We start from the raw sequence: 22,978 nt of genomic DNA on the forward strand, positions 1-22,978 counted from the left end.
CTGCGCACTCCCAAACGTGCTCCATCCGCCATACTCCGCACTCCCCCTCGTGCTCCATCCCCGATGCTGCGCACCCCCCATCATGCTCCATCTCCGATGCTGCGCACCCCCCCATCGTGCTCCATCCCCCATGCTGCACCAGCATCAGCCTCTCTGCCCCCAGCATCAGCTTCTCTGCCCCCAGCATCAGCCTCTCTCCTCCCAGCATCAGCCTCTCTCCTCCCAGCATCAGCCTCTCTCATCCTAGCATCAGCCTCTCTCCTCCCAGCATCAGCCTCTCCTCTCTGTCCCCAGCATCAGCCTCTCTCCTCCCAGCCTTCCCCAGCATCAGCCTCTCTCCTCCCAGCCTCCCTCCTCTCACCCTCCCCCAGCATCAGCCTCCCTCTCCCAGCCTCCCCCAGCATCAGCCTCCCCCAGCATCAGTCTCTCTTCTCTCAGCCTACCTCTCCCAGCCTCCCTCCTCCCAGCCTCCCTCAGCATCAGCCTCCCTCTCCCAGCCTCCCCAAGCATCAGCCTCCACCAGCATCAGCCTCTCTCCTTCCAGCCTCCCCCAGCATCAGCCTCCGCCAGCATCAGCCTCTCTCCTTCCAGCCTCCTCCAGCATCAGCCTCCCTCTCCCAGCCTTCCCCAGGATCAGCCATTCTCCTCCCAGCCTCCGTCCTCCCAGCCTTCCCCAGCATCAGCTTTCCCCTCCCAGCCTCCCTCAGCATCAGCCTTCCCCAGCATCAGCCTCTCTCCTCCCAGCCTCAGCCTCTCTCCTTCCAGCCTCCCCCAGCATCAGCCTCTCTCCTTCCAGCCTCCCTCAGCATCAGCCTCCCCTTCCCAGCCTTCCCCAGGATCAGCCTCTCTCCTCCCAGCCTCCTTCCTCCCAGCCTCCCCCTCCCAGCCTCCCTCAGCATCAGCCTTCCGCTCCCAGTCTCCCCCAGCATCAGCCTCCCCAAGCATCAGCCTCCACCAGCATCAGCCTCTCTCCTTCCAGCCTCCCCCAGCATCAGCCTCTCTCCTTCCAGCCTCCCTCAGCATCAGCCTCCCGTTCCCAGCCTTCCCCAGGATCAGCCTCTCTCCTCCCAGCCTCCTTCCTCCCAGCCTCCCCCTCCCAGCCTCCCTCAGCATCAGCCTTCCCCTCCCAGTCTCCCCCAGCATCAGCCTCCCCAAGCATCAGCCTCCACCAGCATCAGCCTTTCTCCTTCCAGCCTCCCCCAGCATCAGCCTCCCCAAGCATCAGCCTCCACCAGCATCAGCCTCCCTCGTCCCAGCCTCCCCCAGCATCAGCCTCCCCCTCCCAGCCTCCCCCAGCATCAGCCTCTCTCCTCCCAGCATCAGCCTCTCTCATCCCAGCATCAGCCTCTCTCATCCCAGCATCAGCCTCTCTCATCCCAGCATCAGCCTCTCTCCTCCCAGCATCAGCCTCTCCTCTCTGTCCCCAGCATCAGACTCTCTCCTCCCAGCCTTCCCCAGCATCAGCCTCTCTCCTCCCAGCCTCCCCCAGCATCAGCCTCCCCCAGCATCAGCCTCTCTTCTTCCAGCCTCCCCCAGCATCAGCCTCTCTCCTTCCAGCCTCCCCCAGCATCAGCCTCCCTCTCCCAGCCTTCCCCAGGATCAGCCTCTCTCCTCCCAGCCTCCGTCCTCCCAGCCTTCCCCAGCATCAGCTTTCCCCTCCCAGCCTCCCTCAGCATCAGCCTTCCCCAGCATCAGCCTCTCTCCTCCCAGCCTCAGCCTCTCTCCTTTCAGCCTCCCCCAGCATCAGCCTCTCTCTTTCCAGCCTCCTTCAGCATCAGCCTCCCCTTCCCAGCCTTCCCCAGGATCAGCCTCTCTCCTCCCAGCCTCCTTCCTCCCAGCCTCCCCCTCCCAGCCTCCTTCAGCATCAGCCTTCCCCTCCCAGTCTCCCCCAGCATTAGCCTCCCCCTCCCAGCCTTCCCCATGATCAGCCTCTCTGCTCCCAGCCTCCTCCAGCACGCCGTGCTCCTCTGCCGACACTCACACACCCGATCGCATCCACTCACACACACCCGATCGCATCCACTCACACACACCCGATCGCATCCACTCACACACACCCGATCGCATCCACTCACACACACCCGATCGCATCCACTCACACACACCCGATCGCATCCACTCACACACACCCGATCGCATCCACTCACACACACCCGATCGCATACACTCACACACACAGACACTGACGATATCGCACATACGCGCTCACACTCACAACATCCGGAGATACCACATGCCTCTGGCCATGTGATCCTCCGTCAGGTCCTGGAAGGTCACAACAGCACAGTATCGAGGCCGAGAAGAAAGCGATATCGCCGGATGCTGTGAGTGTGTGGATGCGATGTGAGGTGTGTGTGAGGTGTGTGTGAGGTGTGTGTGAGAGTGAGTGTGCTGTTATGTGTGTGCGTGTGGATCTTCCGCCGCAGCAGGACCTTGATGCGCTTGTAACCATGCGAGCATGGTTACCAACGTATCCACACCACTCCCGTGCGAGCGGGGGCGGGGGCGGGGTGGGGGTGGGGGTGGGGGTGGGGGGGGAGTACAGTACTCACCTCCGTGACAGCCGTGTCAGTTCGGGGAATGCGCGGGGGGGGGGAGGGGGGGGAGTACAGTACTCACCTCCGTGACAGCCGTGTCAGTTCGGGGAATGCGCAGGGGGGGGAGGGGGGGGAGTACAGTACTCACCTCCGTGACAGCCGTGTCAGTTCGGGGAATGCGCGGGGGGAGGGAGGGGGCGGGGCCAGAGCTAGCGTGCATTGCGTGAGGGGGGCGGGGCGTGGCGTGGCCGAATTGCCAATGCCTGCAGGGTGCCGGGGCGAGAGGCCAATCTGTGGGGGGGGGCTGAGCCTGGGCGAGCGGCTGGCCAATCCGTGTGGGGGCGCAGCCTGGGCAAGCGGCCAATCCGTGTGGGGGGGCGGGGCCATGGCGAGCCCAGCGGCCAATCAGCTTTGTGTCACCGTAAGGACACAATTTTGGAGCATGACAGACAGACAGATAGACAGACAGATAGACAGACAGATAGACAGACAGACAGAATAAGGCAATTATAGATATATATATATATATATATATAATATTAGTGGTTAGCACTGCAGTCTTGCAGCGCTGGGGTCCTCGGTTCAAATCCCACCAAGGACACCATCTGCAGGGAGTTTGTATGTTCTTCCCGTATTTGCATGGGCTTCCTCCGGGTTCTCCGGTTTCCTTCCACAATTCAAAGATATACTGACAGGGATCTTAGATTGTGAGCCCCAATGGGGACAGTGTTGCTGATGTATGTAAAGCACTGTGGAATTAATAGCGCTATATAAATCAATAAATATTATAATTATCATATATATATATATATATATATTTATATATATATATATATATGTATATGTCATACCCTTATGTACCTGTCCCCAGGCTCATAATCTACCGCAGTTAATTTATGTCAGATACACAAAATATGGTCAATTCATTATATAAGTATGGTTTATTTTTGGCGTGTGATGAGCAAATTGGAGTACTCAGGGGAAAACCAAGAAGACTCAAAAACTAAATAAGTAATCTTGCAATTTTCATCCCGGCTACTGTGATTTTTTTTTTTTTTTTTTTAGATTCATATGTACTTTTATTTTTTTGAAGAGTTTTCAGCAGACTCATTATCATCACAGGCAGGAATACAATGACATGTGACACCTCCATACACAGTTGCTATAACAATATAACAGTTCCCGCTCCTTTCACAATAACCTTTGCACACGCTCATTAGATGCTGTAGTGCAACAGATAGGAGTCGTCTATTGCTGCTAATGTATATGTGAATTTCCTGATACAGGAAGAATGAGTCTAGAATAGCCCCAGTGGCCAGTGTGAAAATTGTAAGATTTTTTTAAAGATTTTTTTTTTAATACAAATCGTGATATGAAAAGCAAATGTTAAAAATGTTCAGAAACCACATTTCCATTATAATATAACATCGTGCATTCACCTCCGCTGTCTTAGTATAATGCGTCTCTTTATACTGCTTGGCAACACTTGTTATTGGTTTCTGTACATTCCAAAATAATTTTTTAAAGCCTTTTTTCTCTTTCTTATCCTTTTCTTTTACTATGTTTATCCTTAGAGTATGAACAGCACTCACTCCAGGACTTCCAAAAGCAGCAATTCTTCGGGTCAGGACTTTGAACTTAGCTACTTTCTGGAAGCCGCACTGGGGGGAGCATATGCAGCACATTTCAAGAGGGGGTAAGTGGTCACATATTCTTGGCTGCCATGTTATACAGGTGCAATATTTCTAACCATATAATATTATTATTATTATTATTATTATTATTATTATTATTATTATTATTATTATTATTAGTAAGAGGTGTGTGTGTGTATATATATCTCTCTATCTATATATAATATATATATACAGTACAGACCAAAGGTTTGGACATACCTTCTCATTCAAAGAGTTTTCTTTATTTTCATGACTCTGAAAATTGTAGATTCACATTGAAGGCATCAAAACTATGAATTAACACATGTGGAATGAAATACTTAAACAACTGAAAATATGTCTTATATTCTAGGTTCTTCATAGTAGCCACCTTTTGCTTTGATTACTGCTTTGCACACTCTTGGCATTCTCTTGATGAGCTTCAAGAGGTACCGTGTTTTTCCAAAAATAAGACACTGTCTTATATTGTTTTTGCCCCCCAAAAAAGCACTAGGGCTTATTTTTGGAGGAGGTCTTATTCTTGGAGAAACACGGTTGGGGGTAAGTTTACCCCCCAAAAAAGCAGACCCCCCCCCACTTCCCAGGAGACTCATACTCACCAGACCAGGACGTCTGCGTGGTTCCCAGGTCCTCCTGTGATCTCCAGTGGGTGCTGCACGCCGTCCTACCCTGCTGCTAGCTGACAGCAGATCTCTCTCACACACACACACACACACACCAGATCACACACACACACACACACACACAGCAGATCACACACACACACACACACAGCAGATCACACACACACACACAGCAGATCACACACACACAGCAGATATACAGAGCAGATCACACACAGCAGATCGCAGGCACACACAGCAGATCGCAGGCACACACAGCAGATCACACACACAAACACACAGCAGATCACACACACACACACACACACACAGCAGATCACACACACACACACACACACACACACACAGCAGATCACACACACACACACAGCAGATCACACACACACAGCAGATCACACACACACACACACACACACACACACACACACACACACACAGCAGATCACACACACACACAGCAGATCACACACACACACACACACACAGCAGATCACACACACACACACACACACAGCAGATATACACGGCAGATCGCAGGCACACACAGCAGATCGCAGGCACACACAGCAGATCACACACACAAACACACAGCAGATCTCACACACACAGCATATCACACACACATACACACACACAGCAGATCGCAGATATACACAGCAGATCACACACAGCAGATCGCAGGCACACACAGCAGATCGCAGGCACACACAGCAGATCACAGATACACACAGCCGATCACAGATACACACATCCGATCGCAGGTACACACAGAGCAGATCACACACACAGCAGATCACACACACACAGCAGATCTCAGATATACACAGCAGATCACACACATCCGATCGCAGGCACACACAGCCGATCACAGATACACACAGCCGATCACACACACAGTACATAGCAGGATGGGGGTATATAGCAGGATGAGGGCATATACTAGGATGGGGTACCTTAGCAGAGAATTTGGGGACATTACCCCCATAACAGTGTCAGCAGCAGATCCTCGCCCCATAACAATGTGTCATGACCACATTTTTTGCTTAAAATTTTATTTTCCTATTTTCCTCCTTTAAAACCAAGGTGCGTCTTATAGTCCGAAAAATACGGTATATTCCTAAATTTGACATGCAGACATACTAGACACAAAAGCAAAAAGGACCGGCACTGGCAGCATGGTGGGGTCTTGTGCTCATTCATTAGCGCATGCATTGTGCTGTAACACAGAGATTGGCCAATCAGCAAATGATTGCACGTGGTGGCGACATCATAAAAACCTTCAATGTGTGGCACTTAAACGCTACAAATGATGATTGTAACTATCAAAGAAAAAGAAGTGTTTTCATACTTACTTTTCTTCTCTCTGATAGTTATGTTTATATAACAAGTGTCAATGGGTTGACGCCTTGACTTAGACAGTAATGGAGTCAGCCAAAGTTGCTCACTGAGTTGATGATTGGAGAAATGAAAGGAAAAGTTTCATCAGAAAATAACCTATTGTTTAAAGGGACCAACTAGCAGGATTTTCATGTATAAAGTAAAGCCGGTGCTATACTGGCTGTAGGATGCTGAATGTAAGCAGAGCTTCTGTTCAGAGATTGGATGTTTTATTTCAGAAATATGTGCAAGTAGAGTTCCAGCAATGCACTGCAATTTGATTGACAGGTGCAACAGGAAGGGAATATGTTTGTCAGGTTTTGCTATCTTTTCCCACCCCTGCCTGCCTGACCTTCCTCCCCCTGTCACCGTCATAGACGTTAATTCTAGCGCCCACACTGTATAATTTCTAAGTATTGCAGAGAACTATTAACTAAGATGGCGTCGGCACTTGCGCATAGCTTTACCTCCGCCGCCATCTTTGTGAAGGGTGTCTTCCTGCATCGGACTGTCGTATGCACTATGCGAGGGCAGCGCATGCACTGTCACATACTCTGCTCTTGCTGTGACTGCGGGAGGATGCGCAGTCTCAACAAGAGCAGGGGATGCGAGGGTGGCTACGGTCATCACTCACTACAGAGTGAGCATTGGCTATCGGCACGCCCCAGAACTTTGATGGACAGGCCGCTGTGCACATACATTCTGCAGAGCGAGCTATCAATCGATGTACAGGGATGTGCTTATAGCCACCGCTCACTGTGTCCTGAGTGGTGACTGTAACCGCCCCAGCATGCCTATAAGGGCTCGCGTATAACATGGATGTGGCATATCCAGTATTTTATCTGATAGCGCTCACTCCGATTTTATACTATGGGTCTGTGCCAACCAGCACTTTTTTTTTCTCATGTTGACTCGGCACAAGAAATAAAATCATTGCATGCTACGATTTTCAGCATCAAGTCTATGCATGCATGCAAAACAGATTGTACACTGTAGTATTAAGTTCTCCATCTTTTCTGCACCTGTGATCCGATTTTCACTTGCGAGCGAATGGGATCACAGTAAATGCACTCGGCTCAAACTCTGTTCCGAGTTTGAGCCGAGTGTCATTCACATAATGCCTCTTATTCTCTCGTGTGAGTTTAAGTGCATACTAAAGTGGAAAGCCGGCAGCTCCCAGGAGGAAAAAAGTTAAATTTCCTCCCTGCAGCCGCACTTTCAGTAAGTAGCGGACAGCATTGTGTCGCTATTAACCTGTGCAATTTCCCTATATCTTCAGGTTAATAGTTTGTAAACATGACAGGTTCTCTTTAATTAAGAATGTTCCCCAATCCTTCACATAGACGAATATAGAAAACACTTTCATCTGCATCCAGCGTCAGGGAATTGTCTTTTCTTCTATCGGCATCATATACAGAGGGAAGCTTGACAAATAAAGACGTTGGATGATGTCTCAATGGTTTTCTGCTATTCATTACTGAGTAGATTCACAGCAACTTCAAATGTGTTTTTTTTTTTTTCTTTAATTACATTTAATCCGTGAATCACTTACAGGATGTGAGGAATTACAAGTGTTGCATGAAGCTGGGAATGAATGAGTCAGAAGGGTTTAGAAAATGTGTTAGAATTTTATTTGTGTCTGAGAAGACATTCGGCTTCTCTCAGATACAATTTGTAGTCACCGGTTAGATCTTAAAGGAATATTGAGGGGTACTTTACACGTTGCGACATCGCTACCACTATATCGTCGGGTTCACGACGTTAGTGACGCACATCCGGCGCCGGTAGCGACATCGCAACGTGTAAATCCTAGATGGAACAATGAACGAGCACAGAAGCGTACAATCTCGCTGATCTGTGTAACGTCGTGTTAGATCCTGGAGGTGGAAACACTGGACCGTACACCGGATTCCCCTGGTGAGGCAACCAGGCCGGTCACCCCGCCAGAGGGCCTTGATGCACGGCAGCCGAAGCACTCCTGGTAGCAAGACAGCCCATCCAGAGAACTGGGAAGTAGATGTCCCTGGGATCACAGAGTTCCAGAAGGTAGTCCGGGTGACGAGGCTCAGGGTCAGAGGCCGGGTAGAGATGTCAGACGGAATCCGGACCAGCTGAGCGAGATGGCAGGTCACCAAACGGAGCCAGGGACCGGAGACTGGCGGGACTGAAGAGGTAGTGGAATATCAGCCGACAGTCACCGACAGGAGTTCTGGAGCAGTCGTGGTTAGGACCGGTTGGCGTGGCAGGACAGGCTCTGCAAGACAGACAGGGTTAGTACCGAACAAGGCAAAAGGGGGACCTGAACCCCTAGCTTACTAAACACGTAGAACAGGCCCCGCCCACCTGGAAGGAGAATCCTCTTACACCCTGTACCTGCATAGGTAATATCCTGTTTCTGGATGCTGGCCCTTTAAGAGAGGGTCAATGACCGCGCACGCGCTCTAATGCGCATGCGCGAGGCCCGTGTGCCAGAAGCCAGGGCAGGAAGCGGTGCAGAGGAAGCAGGAGTGCCCGGCAGAGTGTCCTGCGTCGCAGAGGAGCGCCGGAAGCGGGGAACAGGATGCATGGAGGACGCAGGCGAGGGAGAGGGAGCAGGAAGGCCGTGGAGGAGAGGACCGGAGACCGGAGCAGTGAGCAGGGAGCGCCGTCGGGAACCGGAGAGCGTGACACGGGGACCGGGGAGCGTGACACGGGGACCGGGAAACGTGACACGTCGTTCATTTCCATAATATCGGATCGACCGCAGGTACGATGTTGTTTGTCGCACCAGCTTCGTCACACATCGCTGTGTGTAAACCCGCAGGAGCGACAAACATCTCCTTACCTGCGTCCCGACGGCAATGCGGAAGGGAGGAGGTGGGCGGGATGTTATGTCCCGCTCATCTCCGCCCCTCCGCTTCTATTGGCCGGCCGATTAGTGACGTTGCGGTGACGTCGGTGTGACGCCAAACACACCTCCCCCTTGAAGGAGGGATTGTTCGTCAGTCACAGCGACGTCACCGAGCAGGTATGTTGCATGTGACACTGCCGTAGCGATAATGTTCGCTACGGCAGCAATCACTACATATCGTATATGCGACGGGGGCCGGTGCTATCACGCTGGACATCTTTGCCGATGCTAGCGATGTCGCAGCGTGTAAAGTACCCCTAAGGCTCCAGTTACATATTCTGGCGAAAACACCCCACATCCCTTGCATGTGAACAGAGTTTTGTAACAACGGAACCATGCTGCGGAGAATTTCAGAAAAAAATCTATTAAGGTACCATGGAATAAAAGCCCAGTGGGTCCATCCCTGTGGGTGGTAAAACAGGTCCAGATAGGTTAGTCTCAGATCTCAGATCGCTGCCGACAATCGTGTGGATATGTGTTAAGATGTGACTGCAGGTGTCACGCCAGGTCTAGAGGACTCCCATTGAGCAGCAGAACAAAAAGGGAAAACCAGGGAAGGCTCTGGCGCTAGGGAGAGGAGAGCGGGGTCACCTCCTAACACTCACCTAACGCTGGTCCCTGCACTCCCTAACATGCCTAGATAGGTCCTTTCCCCCGTGCGCCGTCATGTGCCTAGGCCCTCACTGGCCCTGAAGTCGCCCTGCCTAGTAAAGGCCAGCGAGACGCTAGTCTCACCACTGTAATAAGACAACACGAGGACGGTAAGACAAATGGGAGGGGAAAGACACAGCAAACAGAACTCCACAGCTTCTCCAGCATGAGACCTATCAGATGCAACAGAAACGAGCATCTAAGTTCTTCCAGACACAGGCTCCTCTCCTTCAGAGAGGTCAGTATAGTATGAGCTATAGCTGGCAAAGGGAAGAATGAGGAGTGGATATTAATAGCAGAAGGGAGTGGCTGCAGCTGAGTATACGACTACCTGTCAAATCACAGCAGGATAGTGCTAGGTATGGGGAAGTACCACATGCACGGTGACCGGATAGGGAATCTCTGTGTCTAGGGAAGCGGAAGATGGTGACCCCCTGACCAAATTTTTCTGCTGGCCCCTGAATCCCCTTCCACCCTAGATAGGTTCCACACCTATGCGCCGAGCACTAACTGACCATGACTGACCTTAGAACTGTGCCCTAGATAGGGAATGGATGGGATGAGTGCTTAGTCAACCCCATTTAGTTCTAAAGAAGACACTGAGAGCACACACAGGGGAAAGCACATGAACAACTTATCTCCAGGACGAATCAATTAGAGGTACAGCAACAATCAACAATGTATCTTCGGGTGGATACCAGCCAACTGCCTGCATCCAAAGCCTGTAACTCTATCTCCAGGAAAGACCAAGGGGGAAGAGAATATTTAAGGACACCAAGGGAAGTGCTGATGATTAACAGTGGAAAGGTGAAGAAATCCGCAGGGTCCTAAATGGAAAGGGATTAACCCCAAGCAGAGAAGAGAATGTCAAGCAGCAGTTTATGTAGTTAAACGCTGTGACCTTCTACAGCCAGACACCACAGAACTGTCTGTTAAGCATGAGACACCCGTGACAGATAGAAAGGAACCTTTACCCTTTCAGCATCGGATGGAAATCAGTAAGTTCCTACTCGGGGTAAACGATGAGTGGACACTAAAAAAGGATCTGCGATCAACCACACATGTGACAACATGACGTCTTATATTTGATAAATGTAAATCTGGCATGTGCTACCATATCGTGGAAGTGAGTGATAAAAGTGAAAAGGAGATGATGTTGTCCCCAATTTTTCTAGATCGGTGCAGTATATCTCTTTCCCTCAGTGGGGTCGTGACTACGTCATAACTTGTGTTTCGCCAGGTAAACTGGCTTCTTCTAGGGGTCCATACACACACACACACACACACACACACACACACACACGGTGTGCTCTCATAGTAACGCTGCCCTAACACTGCATAGTAGCACATTCCTTTAAACAGACAGTGGCAGCGTAAATAAGCTATTGAGTAGCTACTATTTAATATCAAATTATTACAGGGATTTTAATTGCCCCCAAATTATAGGAGACTAATAAATACTGTATCTGTCACAAAACTATAAGAGAATTTAACTGGATATTGCCCTGTCACTATTTACCGCTATCACAGCAATATTAATATTGATACTGGATCTGAATGTGGGTCTCCAGCTCACTCTTTTTACCCTTTTACAAAAGAATTTTCAAAATAAAAGACCAATTTTTATTTATGCAAAATGCAGTATATACCAGCTTATTTAAAGTTTTTTTTAGGCATATATATCTATATATCTTAAAAATAACAAACAGAGGCACACACACCTTCAGTCCACTCCATGAATCCAGAGCAGGCTGCTGCGAAGGTTTGCAGCGACACCGTAAACCATGTCTGCGGTCTGGATTTCAACAGGACCTATGAAGCCTGTAGTCAGGTAACTAGAAGCGCACACCATCAGAAAAGCATCCGATGATGCGCTCTTCTATTCACCTGACCAGTGCAGCCAATCGCTGGCTGTAGTAGTCCTGTTGACATCCAAATGCCCCAAACTCTGCTTCTGGAGCCGGCAGAGACCTTCGGAGCAGCCGGAGCGCAATGTTCGTGCAACATGTGAATTTTTGTTGCTGATATTGCCATAAACGTCACCTTTTGCAATACAAAGAATGACTGAATTTCTGCAACAAAATCTGCAACAGAAAGGCCCCACAGAAATATGGGAAGAGAATAGACACACGCAAGTGGAGATTGCTGTTGGCCCTTTCAATGTTGTAACCTTTCATTGAGGAGCATTACTCGCTACTGTGCTGTCATCCTTGACGGTACTGTATAAGGGAAAAAAATAAATCTAGGCACTACCGCACTAAGGAAAAATGTATTTTACCTGTGAGAACTGGGTTCATGGGTGTAGGACAATGGGCTAAAGATGGAGAAACCGATCTCCACCGGAACCTGTGGGGAGAATGGCAAAATAATAAGTAACTGCCAAGAGTGAGGTCCCCTAAGAAGGAAAAATGGAGGTGGCACTGGTACTCACCTCAGTCCAGTGCAGGGTAAAAAATGAGGCTTGAGAGGCACTTAAGTGGAGAGCCAGGAGATAGTCCTATTTTGGGCCTGAGAGGGTTGTTGGTAGAAACAGAGTAGATATAGTGAATTGCTTTATTGCTATTAGTTGAGATATGCCGTATTAGTGAGGCTTTAATTGGTATGGCCATTTACCTGTGCAATAGGTAGGGGGCCACCATGACTGGTGGATGCGGTTGAGAAGGTGCAGCTGCTGGAGTGTGTGGAGCCTTGGTCAGGAAAGAACTGCAGGAGCTATTGACAGGACAAGCTGCGCAGGTTACTGTGGCTGTATGTGAAAGGCGCTGAGGATCAGATGGTATGGGGAAGGATGGAATTATGGAGAAAGATGAATCCCACCTGCACGTGGGATGGAGGAGTGTCTGGGAGGTCTGTGATGGCGGGCGGCCAGAGAACCGTGTGCGCTCCTGTAAGCGTGCAGGAGCACTGACTGGAGCCACTTGGAGCTGGAAGTGGCAGCACGCTAAGTGACAGGGAGTCCCGGCCTGAAACTCCTCTGTCTGGAAAGCAGAAATGTGGAAGCGAGGTGACATCACTTTGCTCAGGCGAGTGGGGAGCCTGTAACTGGGAGTGGCTTTCCTAAGCGTTTCAGAGAATCTCTCCTTCAGGGATCAGGAGCGCTAGAGTTCATTATTTTATTTATTAAGGTAATATATAAGGCCTGAGTGATAAAACATAACCTGTAAAAACATCTTTCAGAATAATGCTTAAGTCCCCCATTGACTCGCATTATATTCGGATACTTGAGTTGCGCCCCATGTACACGTCAGAAACCCTATGGCTTGATACTATCAAGATAACGGGCGAGAAGACCCTGGTGGACCTATCTAGGTTGCACAAGATCGATCTCCTTACAGAGCATTCATCCATCAAGTTGCCATGGCTCGAGATCAAGCTGAAGGCCGTTAAAAGAAAGACGACACCTCAGAATTTCTGCAAGCTGAAGGCCGTTAAGACACTTCAGAATATCATCCCTATCCTTTCTTGGCCTATCTTTGTTTTGCATGGATACAGCACACACCCACTATAGTCTTAGGGGCTGGTCACATGTCCGTTTTTTTGCTCATCGATTGTCTGCCAAAAAACAATGGAGAATTGTTTGATTTGTGAATCAAAATTGCCCTTTTGAGTCAATAGGCCGGTGAACCAAAAAAAAGAGGACTGTGCACATTTTTAAAATTTTTAATGGGTAGGAGAAGCTTACATTTTTCTGTTTATGATTAAAACTAATGACACGGTGATGGCAGTCACCAAGGCTAATACGGTCTTTACACAAGACGAGCTATTGTGCGATGCATCGTCGGGGTCACGGTTTTCGTGACGCACATCCGGCATCGTTCACGACGTCGTCTCGTGTGACACCTCAGAGCGTCGCAGAATCGCTCACAAATCGTGAGTCATGTACTCGTCGCTGAGTTTTAAAAAATTGTTTATGTAACATGGCGGCGGTTGTTCATCGTACCCGGGGTAGCACACATTGCTCCGTGTGACACCCCGGGGACGATGAAAACAGCTTACCTGCGTCCCGCGGCACCCGCCGGCTATGCTCATCTCCGCCCCTCTGCTTCTTTTTTTTTTAAAATCAGGTTCATTTTTAATTTAACAGCAAAAATATACAACACATAAATTCCCCCACATACATATACACACATACATACACATATTCCAGCAGTACGCATATCACCCTATTTGAGTAAGTTTGTTAACCGGTTAGAAGGAGAAGGACCTGGTCGCCCGCACTGTCCTGCAGTAACGCCGAGGAGGGAAGGCCTGGGGCATCCAACCATGCCCCCCAGATCTCATAGAACTTCTTCAATGAATTTCTTTTAAGGTATACTCCTCTCTCCAGTCGAAGTATAGCATTTACTCTTTCCCTAAGATCCCCGATGACCGGAGGCGCCGGGTCCAACTAGTGGTAGGCCAACAGTTTCCTAGCCTGGTACAAGAGACGTGTAATACCGACCATTACCGGCGAACTCAAGTCCACCCCCCCTTCCAGTAGACCCAGGATACATATAATAGGTCTTGGCTGTAGACGGATATTGAAAACTTGTCTAACCAATTCTAGTACTGCCCTCCAGTAATCATCAATATTCCCACAGGACCACATCATATGCATCAGATTAGCACCCTCCTGTCCGCACCTAGGACACAGATCATCCATCCTAACTCCCATCTTATGCAATAGACTAGGTGTCCTATATACTCTATGTAACAGGAATAGCTGTGACAGTCGTTGGCCTTCAGATACAGCAAGGCTTGGAGTCTGAGACAGGACCTCACCCCACTGTTCCTCTGTCATAGGGCCTAGGTCCCTCTCTCACTTCTCTCTAGCCTGCAAAGGGAATTTGTCGAGGTGTCTGGTTAACATTACTGTATATAACCTAGAAATAATACCATAGGAGCGGTCAGATGTCAACAAATCTGTAAGAGTGTGATTCCGCTCTATCCTAATGTCCATATGATGTGTCTGCATCTCATAGGCGTGGCGGGGCTGCAGGTATTGGTAAAAGGAACTGTGCGGTATCCCAAACTCAGCTTGAAGCTGGTCGAATCTTTTAAGTATATTATTCTGAATAATCTGAGACACCTGATGCACCCCCTTGCTCACCCACATTCTCCAACCCGGGAGTCTCTACAGCTCCGCCAGCCCACGATTATGCCATAAGGGACAGTACTTAGTCATTCCTGATATTCCCATCAACTCCTTCCCTCTATCCCACACCTTGTACATCAATACTAATGTTGGATATAATGGTCCTCCTCTGGAAGAGTATCCTGCGTCCAAAAAAGCCACTGGGTGTCCCCATTTTGCAAGGCCCCTCACCAATTTGCCCCCAGCGTCATATGCCTCATCCTTTCCCCACCCCCTAAAGTGCTGCATCTGTGCCGCAACATAATAAACCCACGGGTTTGGTACTGCCAGACCCCCCTCCTCCTTCCCTCTCTGCAGGGTCTCAAGGCGGATTCTAGCCTGCTGCTTTTTCCACAAGAGTTCCCGAAACAAAGTGCTGATTTTACGGAAAAATTTCCAGTGGATCCATATTGGGGCGTTGTGGAGAAGATACAGAAGTTTGGGCATCATTACCATTTTTAGTAGATTAGTACGGCCAATAAGGGACAGTGGGAGTCGACACCAGGCATCTATTTTGTTCCTAAACTGAGCCAACACTGGTTCCAGATTTTGAGAGTAGTAATCACGCGGTCGGGCACTAACCACAATCCCCAGGTATTTAAATTTATCAACCGTCGCAATTGGCAGCCCCAGAGTACTAAAATTAGATGGAAGTGGATCTATAGGGAGCAGGGCCGACTTCTCCCAGTTTATTAGGAGTCCCGAGCACCTACCAAATTCTTTAATAATATTAATTGCTGGGCCCACCGATGTCCCCACCTCCCTGAGATACAGCAACATATCGTCTGCATAGAGGGAGACCTTATGCTCCAGACCACCTATCTGAAACCCCCTTACGCCAACGGACGCATGAAGCATAGCCGCCAATGGTTCAATTGACGCTGCAAATAGTAATGGAGAGAGAGGACAGCCCTGTCTCATGCCCCTGGCCAAATTAAAAGACGAGGAGGTACAACGATTAACTCGAATCCTGGCCCGCGGACGCCCCTACGCTTCCTTTGGCCGGCGGCTGTGTGACGTCTCTGTGACGCCGAACGTCCCTCCCCCTTCAGGAAGTGCATGTTCGCCGCCCACAGCGAGGTCGCTCAGCAGGTAAGTACGTGTGACGGCGGTTTAACGACTTTGTGCGACACGGGCAGCGATTTGCCCGTGACGCACAAACGACGGGGGCGGGTACAATCACACATGCGATCGCACGATAGATCGTACCGTGTAAAGCCCGCATAACTGTTTGCTTGCCATAACTGACCAGGTAATAACCCATATGGCCACCATGTCTCATCCAACATCATGTACTTCCCAGCTTTGCCACATTACTGTGTAGCAAGTCTGTCCAGTTAGACGGAACGCAAGGAAAGACGTTCGTGATTTTGGATTGATGACTGATAAATTTGATGTCACACAAACCTATTTTTCTTTTCCTCTTTTAAAGCGTTTTGACAACTGAATACCTCAGATAAAGCCCCTTGGGGTCACAGGTTTTTCTTATACTTGATGTGCTAAGGTAGAAGAAAGCTGAAAATCTCAGCTTTATATCTGTGAAGTCGTCATGTGTCAGATACCATTGATTTTAACTGAGACGCTTTTCCCCGTTAGTGTTTTATCCCTTTGGCTAAAACTGCTGTCACCAGCCATTGTCAGCTTCTGTTGAGGTCTATAGCAGAGTTTAGGAGATCATATTTTCTTCATTTAGAACGATATGAGGGAAAAATGACTAAAATTCTGAGTTTGGACTCTCGGGATAAAGGACAGTGATAATTGAGCAGGAGTTAGGATGTGTACCCCTGCCCTTGTCATGGATCTGTGTGGTGATAAAACTAGAAAACAGAAGCACTGATAGGGTCTTACCAGATAAACAGAAGGGCAATGTATAACAATATGCACTCACCTAATGTGGTTGTGAGGGTCACAACCACCACAGATACCATGAGATAATGGCGGCTGCCGCAGCCCCATGTGGACGAGTCTTCAAAGCAGGAGAGGAGAAGGGATTAACGATGCGCATTCGCCAGAAAAGATGTAGAATTGTTGATTAATTAATATTTTTTTTATTCCATAGGTCTACGCGTTTCGAGGTATGGAACCTCTTCCTCAGGACCAAAATATCAACAATACCCATTGTTGATATTTTGTATTTTTGATATTTTGGTCCTGAGGAAGAGGTTCCATACCTCGAAACACGTAGACCTATGGAATATAATAATTATTAATCAACAATTCTACATCTTTTCTGGCGAATGCGCGGCTTAACCCCTTCTCCTCTCCAGCTTGGAAAATGGATCTGTGTGGCACAGATCAATATTATGGTGGCAGTAAAATTTTGTTGCCTCTTGGGACACATTCTGGTGGCCTTGACTTTCTAAGAAAGCACCCTGAGTTCTGATTTCACATTGATTCTACCAAAATCAGCAGAAAATAAAAACCATATTACTATGAGTCCGTAGTGTGGACCATAGGGAACATGTGCATGCAGGAAAACCATATGGACCCTAAAGGCCGCTTTACACACAACGACATCGCTAACGAGACATCGTTGGGGTCACGGAATTCGTGACGCACATCTGGCCTCGTTAGTGACGTCGTTGCGTGTGACACCTACGAACGACCGCTAACGGTCAGAAATACTCCCCAAATCGTTGATCGTTGACACGTCGTTCATTTTCAAAATATCGTTGCTCGTGCTGGACGCAGGTTGTTCGTCGTTCCTGAGGCGGCACACATCGCTACGTGTGACACCCCGGGAATGACGAACAACAGCGTTCCTGTGGCCTCTGGCAACGAGGTGGGAGTGACGTGAATGCGGCTGCTCTCCTCCCCTCCGCTTCTATTGGTGGCCCGCTGATTGACGTTGCTGTGACGCCGCACGAACCGCCCCCTTAAAAAAGAAATTGTTCGCCGCCCACAGCGACGTCACTAGGAAGGTAAGTCCGTTTGACGCGTCCTAATATTATTCGCCATGGGCAGCGATTTGCCCGTGACGCACAAACGACGGGGGCGGGTGCGATCGCTAGCGACATCGTTAGCGATGTCGCAGCGTGTAAAGTGCCCTTTAGGCTAGGGTGGCAAAACCATATTTTCTCTCATCTGAGAAAATCGGTCCGATTGCACAGCACAAAAAAAGAAAAATTTTCATCTGCTACTGGAAAAAAAAACGTGTGTCCTATACTAAATCGAGTGTGCATATTCCAAAGAAAAATCAGCCATGTAAATAAGCACTTACATCAGGAGTCCACTCACAACCTGTAAACTGATATGGGACTGATCCAATGTCAAATTCCCCAAAAATGCAGGATGCTGAGATATATGGAGATGTTAAGCCCGCTTTACACGCTACAATATATCTTACGATGTGTCGGCGGGGTCACGTCGTAAGTGACGTACATCCGGCATCGTAAGGTACATTGCAGTGTGTGACAGGTACATGTGATTGCAATTGAACGTTAAAATGTTCATCGCATACACGTCATTGAATCCTGACGAATTGTACGTTGGGTTGTTCAATGTTCCAGAGGCAGCACACATCGCAGTGTGTGACGCCCCGGGAACATTGAACAGATCTTACTTGTGTCCTGCGGCTCCAGCCGGCAATGCGGAAGGAGAGAGGTGGGCGGGATGTTTACGTCCTGCTCATCTCCTACCACGTGACGTTGATGTGACGCCGAACATCCCTCCCACTCCAGGAAGTGGACGTTCGCCGCCCTCATCGAGGTTGTATGGATGGGTAAGTACGTGTGACGGGGGATAATTGTTTGTGCGGCACATTCAACAAATTGAACATGCTGCACATACTATGGGGGCGGTTACGATTGCATACGATATTGTATGCGAAATCGTAACATGTAAAGCAGGCTTAAATTGAAGTCTTCACATTTCAGAACTGCTTTAGCTGTCTATATGCAAACCTGTACTCACTATGTGTTCAGAGCAGGGCTTTGGAGTTGGTAAGCCAAACCTCCTACTCCCGACTCCTCAATTTCTCTGACTCCGACTCCCTCATACGTGGCTCATGTTTGTGATAAATTTACTGTAGTAAAATGGTAACATCCGGCTTTTTATCATTATTATGATGCAATAATCAAGCTCTAGATAAAACATAAAATATATTTATTGGAATACAAGTCTAGAACACAAAAACTTTAATAAGTAAGTATGCAATACACTGTGCAATAAGTGGGTAAAAAAACGTTTTCCACAAAAATGTACGGAACAACATTTGTGCGGTCTATGAATTTGTCCTAAGAAATAGTATGGCCTTCATCAGATCCTCCTTCATAGATGACCTCAAATCTGACCTAATTATTTTAAGGCTAGAGAACAACCTCTCTACACTACAAGTTGGGTTGGAGGCAAAGCCGTAACCACATGGGCAACATCTTTAACAATTTCAGGATATAAAGGAAGTCAGTTTTGATGAACAGTTCAACTCTTCCACTTCTTTGAAAGAAAGTGAAATATTTTGCTAAAATATGGTCAATCTGTTTGCTATGGGAATGGAATCTATCTCCCTGTGGCAACGATTTACCTGCTCCATGTCATCCAAATAATTATCAAAATTAGACTCCTCATCTGATAAGGATGAAGATACAGCAGTAGTAGCACTGGCAGGATCCATGTCCTCTTGCTCTTGACCATCCTGTAGCCCACTAATCCCAACTACTACCTCCGTCAGAGCTTCTTTTCTTTCAGTAAGCTATTGATCATCCAGCAATATACGATGACTTGGGTCCACATACACAGCTGCCAGAAGAATTTTATTTTCTAAAAGCAGTGTCTCTCTCTTCCTTTTATTGAAGCAGCAATGCCATCTGCGATTAAACCTCCTTTTTGGGACAGGCAAAACAGCAAGTTCTTCCACTCATTTATGAAAATGCAGGGTGTTAAATCCTCAGCTTGTAAATTGTTTAGTCACTGTAAATGGGTAATGAAGCAATTCCTTCAATTCAGCCACATGTGTCCATTGACCTTAATTTAGTGTTACCTGAGGGTTCGCCATATCTATAAGAAATGGTTTCAGCTCAAGCAATTGCTCAATCATTAAACAAGTGGCTTCATTGACAATTGCCTCTTTTCCAGCATGTCTCTTCAAGATGAACTCAATTTTAGGGGTTCTGGTGGCAATAACCAATTTCCTCACTTTTCCAATCAAAGTTCCAGCATGTCCCTCTTGCAGACTGTCTCTTATTGCCAGCTGCAGCATGTGAACAACAAAGCGCATGTGATGAATAGGAGAGAGATGGGAAGCAGCTTCTACAAGATCATATAATTTTAAAGGATCATTTTGCTGTTTATTGAAAGTTTAGACTTGCTTTAACACTAGAAGTCCCAGAGAGGGGTCATTTAACATTTCTACCTTTGGAACCCAGAGACTGGTCGAATGACCTGAAGAATTTTAGCTAACATCCTATAATCACCTTCTTTTATTCTGTAATTAAGGCCATGACTGTCGCACCACAGGAGGTTGTTGTTTTCCTTTGAGTTTAGCCATTTAGTTTCTAGTTAGTTCTATTCAGTTTGGACTTAAGGCCGCTTTACACGCTGCGATATCGGTACAGATATCGCTAGCGTGCGTACCCGCCCCCATCGGTTGTGCGACACTGGCAAATCGCTGGCCGTGGCACACAACATCGTGCGGACCCGTCACACGTAATTACATGCCTAGCGACGTCGCTGTGACCGGCGAATCGCCTCCTTTCTAAGGGGGCGGTTCGTTCGGTGTCACAGCGACGTCACTAAGCGGGCGCCCAATCAAAGCAGAGGGGCGGAAATGAGCGGGACGAACATCCCACCCACCTCCTTCATTCCTCATTGCTGGTGGGACGCAGGTAAGGTGAGGTTCCTCGTGGCTGCGGTGTCACACGTAGCGATGTGTGCTGCCTCAGGAACGAGGAACAACATCGTTACTGCAGCAGCAACGATAATTGGGAATAGGGGGACATGTCACCGATGAGCGATTTTGAACGTTTTTGCGATGATTCAAAATCGCTCATAGGTGTCACACACAATGACATCGCTAAAGCGGCCGGATGTGCGTCACCAATTCCGTGACCCCAACGAGATTGCTTTAGCGATATCGTAGCGTGTAAAGCGGCCTTAAGGGTGCTTGAAAGCTTGAAATTTCTGGGACTTCTAGTGTTAAGAAGCACTTACCTTAATCCTACTTTCCTGTTCACTCTAGAGTCTCTAGCATTTCTGAGATGATTGCAGGCAATCTTCGTGTGTTTGTTTTTACCCTTATCTGTAAAGGAGGAGCTTCACTACTTATATCATGAAGCTGAACTGCAGCACAGATTCATCTCAACTAAAAGCCTAGATTGTTTCATCAGGAATGGAACAGACACTTATAGGACATTTCATAACTTTACCAAATTCTTATGAAAAAATGTTCAGCACATTCTGCATTGAGCCACTGTACTCAATATATTATATATTTTAGAAGTCAGGGGGAGCTTGCACCCAGCTATGCCATTGCTTTTTTTTATGCACACCTATTTGTATTAATAAATCCATTTTTATGGCCCTTATAGTGGAGCCACTTTTTCTTCTTCTGTTGATAATCCTTTGGACATTTGCTTTCATCTGAGTGTGCTCCTCCAGGCACGTTGTATTACAAGGACTGGAGCACTTTTCCTTCGGCCACCAAACAGTGAAGGTAAACCCTGGTAGTGCAAGATCATTTTCTTCATTATATTGGATTTATATATTTTAGAAGTCACAGTCGGTCCATTTTATACCGACTCCACCAAAATGGACACCGACTCCACGACTCAGACTCCATAGCCCTGGTTCAGAGACTAGAGTCGAAGACTGCAGCTCTACTGGATTCCACCACCCACTAAAAGGCTCCCTATATCTCACCTTTTTGGTTTTCCGTGCTGTGTGCCATAGAGGAACGAGGATTGGATGGCTAAAGGGGTTGCCCACTATGCAGTCATATATGCACTCCCCTCCTTTTTATACTGGCTGGACACTTCCATCAGTGCCAGCTATAGCTTGTCTATACTGGTGTGGAGAGGTGGTTTGATCCAGACATACTGGTGGTTGTTTTAGATTATTGCTTTGAGTGGTTGTGATGTGAACCCTTGTCCTTTTGTTGCTGCCTTACTTCTCTTGCTTTACTTCTCTTGCTTTTCTCTTTAGTTTCTTAGGGTATGTGCGCACGTTGCTTTTTACCTGCTTTTTACCTGCTTTTTTGCTGCTTTTTCTTCTGCGCTGTTTAATGCCAAAATGGATGTGTTCTTCTATTCAAGCAAAGTCTATGGGAATTTGGGTTTCTTGTTCACACTATGTTGTTCAAAATGCTGCCTTTTTGTGGCAGAACTTTGGTCAAAAACTCAGATTTTCAAAGAAGCAACATGTCAATTGTTTTTGCCATTTGGGTTTTGCACTGCAAAGCTGAGTTTTTGACCAAAGTTCTGCCACAAAAAGGCAGCATTTTGAACAACATAGTGTGAACAAGAAACCCAAATTCCTATAGACTTTGCTTGAATAGAAGAACACATCCATTTTGGCATTAAACAGCGCAGAAGAAAAAGCAGCAAAAAAGCAGGTAAAAAGCAGGTAAAAAGCAACGTGCGCACATACCCTTACTGCGAACTCACAGGAATAAACAGTAAGTCTAAGTTTAGTTTTTCCCTGTTTTGCCATCACACTCCTGCCCCTTCCTTCCCTGGGGGGTTGGAACAGATTAGCTTTGGTCAGGAGTATAGCCAGATATGAGAATCCGACATCTTTACCATTAGGGGTAACCCTAGGGACAGAGATGGCCTTGGGTCCCTTAGCGGGAGAAACTGTATAGGAGCCCCCTGTCCATCGCTATCCTACAGTCACATTGTGACACTTTCTTTGTGATCAGCAGAGGAAGCTTTGCTAAGACTTTATTTTCAATAACATTTTTATTTTTCAACAAAAGTCTTGAATTTTTCCTTCTGATGGCGTGTAAAAAACTATTGCCTCATTCACACCTCCGTAGTTTTTTAACCAGTTTTTGTTTGTCAAAGCCAGGAGTGGAACTAACAGAGAAAAACTATAATTGAAGGATTGACATCTGTTTTGTGTTTTGGTAACACTCCTGGTTTTGGATAGAAATACTGATCAAAAATACTGATGTGTGA

The 22,978-nt window shown here is 47.7% G+C and overlaps 1 protein-coding gene across 1 annotated transcript in view; it reads left to right on the forward strand.

Moving 5' to 3' along the window:
• Positions 1-22,978, forward strand: part of TTC7A (tetratricopeptide repeat domain 7A) — a 515,691-nt gene that overhangs the window by 67,871 nt on the left and 424,842 nt on the right. The window contains exon 5 of the mRNA XM_075339201.1: positions 4,112-4,233. Within this exon, the coding sequence (XP_075195316.1) occupies positions 4,112-4,233 (122 nt within the window). The remainder of the gene's footprint in view (positions 1-4,111; positions 4,234-22,978) is intronic.

The sequence above is a fragment of the Anomaloglossus baeobatrachus genome, chromosome 3 (assembly GCF_048569485.1).
Source record: "Anomaloglossus baeobatrachus isolate aAnoBae1 chromosome 3, aAnoBae1.hap1, whole genome shotgun sequence".
In the NCBI taxonomy this organism is placed as follows: domain Eukaryota; kingdom Metazoa; phylum Chordata; class Amphibia; order Anura; family Aromobatidae; genus Anomaloglossus; species Anomaloglossus baeobatrachus.